This window comes from Aegilops tauschii, chromosome 3 (genome assembly GCF_002575655.3).
Source record: "Aegilops tauschii subsp. strangulata cultivar AL8/78 chromosome 3, Aet v6.0, whole genome shotgun sequence".
Lineage (NCBI taxonomy): Eukaryota > Viridiplantae > Streptophyta > Magnoliopsida > Poales > Poaceae > Aegilops > Aegilops tauschii.
This window is the reverse complement of record NC_053037.3, coordinates 580,868,719-580,877,158: the sequence shown is the minus strand read 5'-3', so window position 1 is coordinate 580,877,158 and position 8,440 is coordinate 580,868,719. Positions and strand designations below refer to the sequence as shown.

Genomic DNA, 8,440 nt, shown 5'->3' with positions numbered 1-8,440 from the left:
AAGTTTGGGATCCAATTTTCTCGAACCACGTTTATGCTTTTGCCATCTCCTACTATCCAAAGAAGGCCTTGCTATAGCAATTTCTTGCCATGCATGATACTGCGCCATGTATAAGAAGATGATCTTGGGCATTGCGCACTCCAGAAATCCCCATCAAGAAAGTAGGGTCCCTTCAACACTCGGCCACACAATGAATTAGGTTCAGTCAAAGTCTCCAGCATTGTTTCCCGAGCATAGCTTGGTTAAAGATCGCCATATCGCGAAAGCCCATACCACCAAGATGTTTTGGTGCAGACAACCACTTCCATGATATCCAGTGAAGCTTCTTCTTTCTATTTTCAAATCCCCACCAGAAGTTGGACATGGGCTTTCTTATTTTGTCACACACTGTAATGGGGATCTGAAAGCAGCTCATAACATAAGTAGGAATCGCCTGAGCTACAGCTTTCAAGAGGACTTCTTCCCCTGCCCTTGATATAGGCCGATCGCTCCATCCATTTAGATGTTTCCAAAGCCGGCCAGTGAGAAAGTTAAAGCTATTCGATGGGGAACGTCCCACCAAGGTCGGCGTACCAAGGTAAGTAGCATGCCGTGTATCATCTTGTACCCCAACATTATGTTTTATTCTCTCTTTGACTAGTCCTTCACAGTGTGGGCCAAAGAATAAGGATGATTTCTGTAAGCTGATCTTCTGCCCGGAGCCCTCGCAACGAGCTCTTTTATGATATCCGGGGACAAATATTGACCGTCGATTTGTAAAATCTGATGGTGGCGACCGATCTATACTGCTCCAATTTGGCAATGGAGTCGCAAGCGGTATAGCATGCACCGCTTCGCTCCCTTCCTCCAGTATACAAGTCCTGAGGGTGTTTTGGGAAGTAAAAAAAATTTAGCCCACCCCACCGGCCCTCCCTCCCCGTTCCCGGCCGTGCCCACGTGAGTTCCAGCCGCCGCCAGTGTGCGCCTGGCCTTTTATGGCGAAGCAGGAGGTTTGTCTTGCTAGGAAATCCTCCTCGCCATGCATCAACGCCCCGCTGCTCTCTCCCGTCCCTCCACCCCCTCCTTCTTTTCCTCCTGCCGCTAGGCGTCCGTCGGAGGAGGACCCGCCACGCCGACACCGCTGCTCCACCACAAGGCCGTGACTAGTCCTTTCCTCGTCTTCGTATCCACAGGCGCGCCTCGCTGCTCTCTCTCGTACCTGCAACTGCCACGTCTCGGAGCTTTGCGCTCATCTACTCCGTCGACCTGCCCTCCGGAAGCGAGCGCCGTCTCACCTGTGCTTGGCCGCGTCCCGGACTTCAGGCCCGCCGTTTCGCCCTCCAGGGACTGGACCGCCGCGGCAAGGTTGGATGGGCCGACAAGGTGGAGCACCTTGGAACCGACGGCGATGTCTTTCGACATCCGATGCCTCCAGGCGCACGCTGCTCGTCCGCAGCGGCGGCTGGCCGTGCCGGGCAGGCAAGACCATGGCTGCTGGCTGCCACGTCCCGCCCTCTAGGATCGCGCTGACCGCTGACGGCGGAGATGCGACCCGAGGCTGCGGGGCTGCTCGCGTGCAGAGGCGGGAGTGGTCACTGCGGGGCTGTGGCGCGTGCGATGCAGTTGTTGCTGCGGGCATGGAGCGCGAACTGGCGCGCACGTGGCTGGGTCTTGGCTGTGTGCGTGTGGGACGAGCTCCAGGGACACGTTCATGGCGGATACAATGCCGGTTTGAATGAGACGATGCTACGGTGGACGAAAACTACGGGAAAGGAGGCGGGGATGAGCGGCAGCTCGCCACTGGCTCGATGGACGCGACGAGATGGCCGGAGACGCAGTGGAGACGGCGAGGGAGCACGCAGATGCCAGCGGTGGTCCTCGGGTGCGCGACGAAGAAGAAGAGCTGGAGGCGGAGGTCGTGGTCGAGGACGACCACTCGGGGGGCGCCTCCGTCCAGGCTCCAGCTACCGGAGCAGGAGGTCGAAGGACACCGTAGAGAAGCCATGGGACAACAAATCTATTTCCAGTCGCCATTATCTTCTGATTGACGACGTAGCTAAGGTTCCCATGACAACAAATCTATGCCTATCCTACCCTCAGAAAATGAGTGGTCGGATTTTAATATACCGCTCTCTCCCCTGCCCGCGGTATAGGATACGGTAAAAACTCTCATTCCTCATGCATTCATCGCCCCACACCCGCCGTTGCTCCCGCCAGCTGAATCAATGACGCCATGGTTTGGCTCACCCTGGACTACGCCATCCCCAGCACCCACACCTACAGCGCCACCATCCTACGTACTGGGATCATCAACAGCTGCTCCAAGCCTTCAACACCACTCATTTTTGACGCCACCATCATCCTCCAACGAGTGGTACATGGACACCGCCCTAAACCTCTGATCCTGGTATACTTTCTTCTGTCTCGCCTCTTCCTTCCCCTGCACACCCTCCCGTCGTTGTAGTTGTAGGAAACTGGTCTTTTCTCCCCGTCACAACAGTAGGACACAGCTGTTTGGCGAAAAATGATTTTCCTCTTGTGGCACAAATTTAGTACCAGTTAGGACGGTTTTATATATACAGTGTAGAAGCTGCCCTTTACAGGCAGGCTACTGCCAATGCCAAATAATGCAGAAAACGTTGGCCACATTATAATCACACACGAAAAAAAAGGAGGAGCTTCCACTAACGAAACCTCCAACAAGAATAAAAGGTCTGGTGATCTGTTGATGCTGCGTAGAGTCTTCCCCTCGCTTGCAGGAAGAGATACTTCATGTGATTGATGAGGGAGTTAAATGGTTCCCATTTGCCTTCACCTGTTTGCACGCCTTCGTTAAGTAGATCAGCATCTCCATGGTGAGCTCAGGTTCTTGTTAAGAGTGACAGGAACCCTTCCATTTCGAATCTGGGATTATAATGCTCTACGCAGGCCAAGGGATGATTTATATTGGAAAACCGCTGATAAGTTGAAATCGTTTAGCTATTGTGAACTAGCAAATCAAAACATCTATACATGTAATGTGACTCGTTTTCCATTCTTTTGAGCAACTCTGAGATATGAAAGAAGAGTAAATATTTCAGACTGTAAACGAGCACAAAAGCAAGGAACGTGGTGAGGAAGTTTGAAGCACGAAGAGATATACTTTTTTTTGAGAACTTAGATATACTTTTTCTATACATGTTCAGGGAATGTTGCCCCAACTTACAAAAGATACGTGGGCTAAGCCCAGAACAAGCCCATCATGTTGTTACCGAAAGCAATTCTAATTAAAACATGTTTCTTGCCTAGATAATTGCATTGCAAAATTCCAAAGCTGATGGAGAGTACAGAAGCACTGGCATATATTCAACAATCATGTTGCAGAGCTAAATACAGAACCACATTAAACACAAGATAGCATCAAGCTGAACAGTGGAGCATTGGGTACATGCATATATCATGGCCTGGTTAACTAAGAGAGCAGACAGTAATTCCATCACAGAAATACAACCTACAAACAACTTGTTCTTGCCCGGAACAAGTCAAGGCATAACCAAATAAGAAAACAGAAGACCACAGAGAACTTGTTTGTTGCACGGAACAGTGCATTGCATAACCTAGGCTCAGTCGTCCAGTTTATCATTGCCTCATGTGATCTGTTCTAAAACCAGTTCAGAATCTAGGATGTTGACGGTGTAGCTCGATAGAAGCTGGATGATCGTGAAAGGATGGTTGGTGCGAGAATAAAACGCTTGTCATGCTTCACAAAATCGGCGGCTTCCGAAATCCTCTCTGTTTTCTCGTTCTTGATGTCACATTTTGTCCATACGTGTACATCGAGCAAGGAGCATTATGAAAGTAGATGAAAATCACATCTGTTGCGTATACAAATCCTCCTTGTTTCATCAGAATCAAACTATTGCCTACTATCTCTTAATAATACAGTAGCATGTTTCCCTTGGCAAATATGACGAACATTTGCACTATAGGAAATTATTCAACTGTTTACTTGTGACAGCAATATTGTTTCCTGTTAAAATTACTCCCATATGACATAACATCACGGTAGCTAGTAACTCCAATGGCCGGGGAGATCCCCCTTTTCGAAAAAAAAGCTAGTAACTCCAATTACAACATTTTTCCAATTTGAGCAAGGAAATATATATATTCAGTCTAGACTCTAGAGTACTTTAATTTCACAGCAGCATCAGTGTAGTTCTAGGTTCAGGTTGTGTTCCAGTTATATATATGGAGCCAACTGGGAGCTTTATTCAGGCATATCTGTCTTTGATTGTACATCTTCTAATTTTTTTGCAAGAAACACAAATAGATTTTTGCAAGCAACATAAGTCAGAACCTTGCATGTGTACTTGTACTTGTCAACCTGTGCACGTTCGCTAACTGTTTCTTGATGCACCTCTGGCTCTGAGAATGGTTAATGATATCACCTATCTTACAGAAACAAGAACCTGTGTTGTGTTTGTACCTTCAGCTTAAGACTAGCATTGGCAACAGAGCAAGAAGCTGAGATAATTCATTCAATTTTGAACATCTATAATAAAGGATCAAGACAATTGGTGAATAAATCTAAATCTGCTAGATTCGCCAGCTCAAGCAACACTGATCAAATGAAAGAAGAGGTGATGCATGCTTTAGACATAAGAAGATAAGCGCTTGAAGAAAGGTATCTTTGCCTCCAAATGGCCACAGAAAGTACGACATGAGCTTTTGAGAAGCTATGCACAAGAGTAAGAAACGTGGCGGGAGATGGAACAGAATTGGCGGTCATGCAGGCAGTGCCACTGTTCTCAGTGAGTTGTTTTAATCTCTCAAAAAAAACTTGCAAGATATTGTCCAGATTTTGGTGGGGAGGAGATCGAGATAAAAAAAATGCATTGGAGGAAATAGGATGAAATTGACCAACCAAAATTAGCAGGATGGGGTTTAGAAATCTTGAAATATTCAATTTAGCCATGTTGGCAAAACAAGGGTGGAAATTGATAACTAAACCAGAATCCTTATGTGCACGTGCCAACCTACATATGGTAATCAATCTCCTATGCAAGTAACATAAACTCTTAATATTCCTTTGGGAAGGTTAGACAATGACCTAAGGCTTGGGGTGAAGAAAGACATGGCACCTACACAGTAAAATCAGCCTACAAAGTACTAGCAAAGCAGTTCAGAGCTAAAAGCGAACATCTCCAAGGAATTGCATTAAGCTCAACTACTAAAGGAATCATGTCGCGGAAGAAACTTCGGAGCTTGCCAATTCCCCCCAAGGTAAAAACTTCCTGGTGGCATGTCATTTGAAGGTTTCATTCCTGTAAAAGCTATATTGAAAAGGACAGAACGAAAAATTAATAACCTTGTCGAATGTGGCGCAAATGAAGATACTATCTTCGATGCTTTGACAGAATGTCGTTATGCCTGAGTATTCAAGGAGTTTTTTAAGAAACGTTATGGCATTAAGCTTCCCAAACTGCATGAGCTAACTTGGGCCCAAGACATTCTAGATGATGATATATGTGGAACGGAGAAGGCATGATATATTTTGTGTGGCATGTGGTCAGTGTGGACATTACAAAATAACAGAATTCATGGAGAATACTCAACTAATCCAAGATTAACCAATTCAAGCTTGCAGGTGGGCACATGATATGGCTGTGGATTTGATGTTGAGTGCAAAACCAACAGGACAAGGAATCAAAACAAAAACCGAGATCAGCTGGCAACGTCCACAAGAAGGCTTCTATAAAGTAATGTAAACGCAGCCTTCAATGCAAGAGAAGAAAAAAGAGCTTAAGGATTCATAACCAGACATGCTGATGGTGGCATTGTAGTAGCGGCGAGCTGTAAGTGGTATGACTCAGTCCCTAATACTTTAACAGGAGAAGAATTAGCTTGTAGAGATGGAGCTAGAATGTTGAACAAACCGAATATTCAACAAGGAACAACGCAGACTCATTCTCAGGAGCTTCTGTCATTTTGGGGATCCAGCAAGCATCATAGAGCTAGCATCTTGCCGATTATTAAAGAAAAACAAGAGCTGGTAGAAGGATGTAGTGGTTTTAACATTTATATCATATAATGTAGGGAGGGAAGCAAATATAGCAGCTCACAAAGTGGCTAAATTTGCTTCTGAATCAAATTCAGAGTATGTCAGGACTCAGGATACATCAGGTCCCGGATAACATCCTGATGTGCACTAGACAAGACTGTATAATCCTGATGCTCTTGTTTGAATCGCAAAATAATAACTATGTCAGAGCTTCACTTACACCTGACAATGAGTATCAGGAGAAGCAAGATTAAAGATAATTCATCAACAAGTGTTACACGTTTGGAAGAAGTGTCTTTTACAGTGTGATGTTATATTTATCACAGGTTATCCCCTATTTAAAATTACACAGCACCGGGGATATACGTATTACTCTATTCTAGTAGTAATTAGTTTTTGACCAATCGGCTAATCATGACTCTGTTTCTTTCGAAACAAATGCCATCTAAATTTGATCAACTAATCATGACTTACAAAAAAAAATGCCATCTATATTTAGTCGGTGTAAATTGCATGGCAGAGTGGAGTTTACGGTTTAGGTGATCCTCATTTTTGTTCGAGAACGCATATACAAGGAAGACATCCCTTAAATATATAATCAAACTGAAGCACAATGTGAAAAAGAGTCATCCGTATAAATAAATTCATCATAAGCGGGGTTGGCAATCTCGTATGCAGCAGAGCAGTTATGGATTGAATGAAAAAAAGACAACAACGTGTTGGTTGACCTCAACAGCTAGCTATTACTCCTTGGAGGGGTCTGCAAACACAACTGTGCCGGTCGCCTCCTCCATTATGTAGTAGGCAAACGGATGGTCGACGATGAAATCCACTTGTGGAGGTGGCGGCGGCAATCGGCTGCATCCTCCATAGCCGCACTCGGTGATGGTGACCGCCGCAGCTTCAGTCCCTTCCTCGTTAGGCGCGTAGTAGCTGTTGCCAAATGCATCATGGCGGGGCAAGTAGGGGTTAGGAGGGTAGCCAACGGGGCCAAGTGCACCATAAGGAGGATATGGCCTCGGATAGGTGTAGGGAGAGAAGGAGTTGCGGAACGGAGGAGGATAGTAATGTTGGTGGAAGTATGGGTGAGGTCTGACGGGAAAATAATTTGGAGACGGACCCCCACCCCCACGGTTGTATGCAGCACTCACGCGGGGATGGGCGTACGGAGCAGCACCAACACCATTGTAGCTGTAGGGATCAGAATCAGGGCGACCCAATGGAGGAGAATGTTTTGTGGTGCCCTTGTGATCTGGCGCCCCCATCTTGTACCGGAGTTTGAGCACCTTGAACCCCTGGTGCACGGCGACGAACTGCGACTCCCGGCTCTGCATGAAGGGTACGTCAACCTGGCCGTGACTACCGGAATCGCACCCTATGCCGACGGCCAGGGCCGTCGGCATAGCCATGACTAGCCGTCGGGTCAGGCCTATGCTGACGGCCCCCGTCGGCATAGGGCCGTCGGCAACATATCCGTCGGCCTAGCCAGGATGACCGTCGGCATAGAAAAGCCGTCGGCATAGACCCTATGCCGACGGTGGCCGTACATCTATGCCGACGGCTCTGGCCGTCGGCAACGTCATCGCCTAACGGCGGCCGCCGTCAAGTGCTGCCCAATGGCTTCTCGCCACGTGGCGAGACGCCGTTCAGCATGGGCGTGTCTATGCCGACGGCCCAGCCGTCGGCTTAGTTTGAAATTATGCCGACGGCTAGGCCGTCGGCATAGACACGCCACGTGTCAGATACTGGGCGCTCCTGGGGCAGGTCTATGCCGACGGCCTGGCCGTCGGCATAGACGTGCCACGTGTCGTCCACTGGGAGCTCACGCCAGGCCTATGCCGACGGCCTAGCCGTCGGCATAGTTTCCACGTGTCGTCCACTGGGAGCTCACGCCAGGCCTATGCCGACGGCCAGGCCGTCGGCATAGATTCTGTCCAGTTTTTTTTTTCTGTTTCTTTTCAGCTCAATTCATTTGAATATATAACAAACAGCATATAGAACAAACAACATATACACAGCATCACACAACAAATTGGCATCGCTAAGAAGCATCGCAAAGCATCACACATATAAGTATCATCACCACAAAGCATATAAAAATCTCACAAACAACAATAAGATAAGTATCATCACAAGCATACAAGTATCATAGCATCGAGAACAAGCATGTATCATAGCATCGAGAAAGACTTAAGCGCCAGGACGTCGAGCACCGCGGAGGTCGTCACCGCCAAGACCGCCGAAGCCCAGGTCGTCACTGCTAGCGGCAGCGCTACCGCCAAGACCGCCTCCGCCTCCGTCTCCGTGGATCGGAGTGGTCGGGCTCCGTGTCTCGGGAGTGTTGCGAAGACCACCGCCAACGGTAGATGCACCTGTTCCCTGGATGTTGAAAAGATATATTAACGGGATATAAGACTGTGT

The 8,440-nt window shown here is 47.6% G+C and overlaps 1 protein-coding gene across 1 annotated transcript; it reads right to left on the bottom strand.

The window, feature by feature from the left end:
- Positions 1 to 6,762: 6,762 nt before the first annotated feature.
- LOC109744998 (putative serpin-Z6A) lies at positions 6,763 to 7,428 on the bottom strand. The gene has a single exon (XM_020304135.1). It carries the CDS (start codon positions 7,426 to 7,428, stop codon positions 6,763 to 6,765), a length of 666 nt encoding a protein of 221 aa, XP_020159724.1.
- Positions 7,429 to 8,440: the final 1,012 nt, after the last annotated feature.

What these genes read in the sequence shown, in the direction of transcription:
- LOC109744998 (XM_020304135.1), bottom strand. Translation starts at nt 7,428, where the DNA reads ATGGCTATGCCGACGGCCCTGGCCGTCGGCATAGGGTGCGATTCCGGT.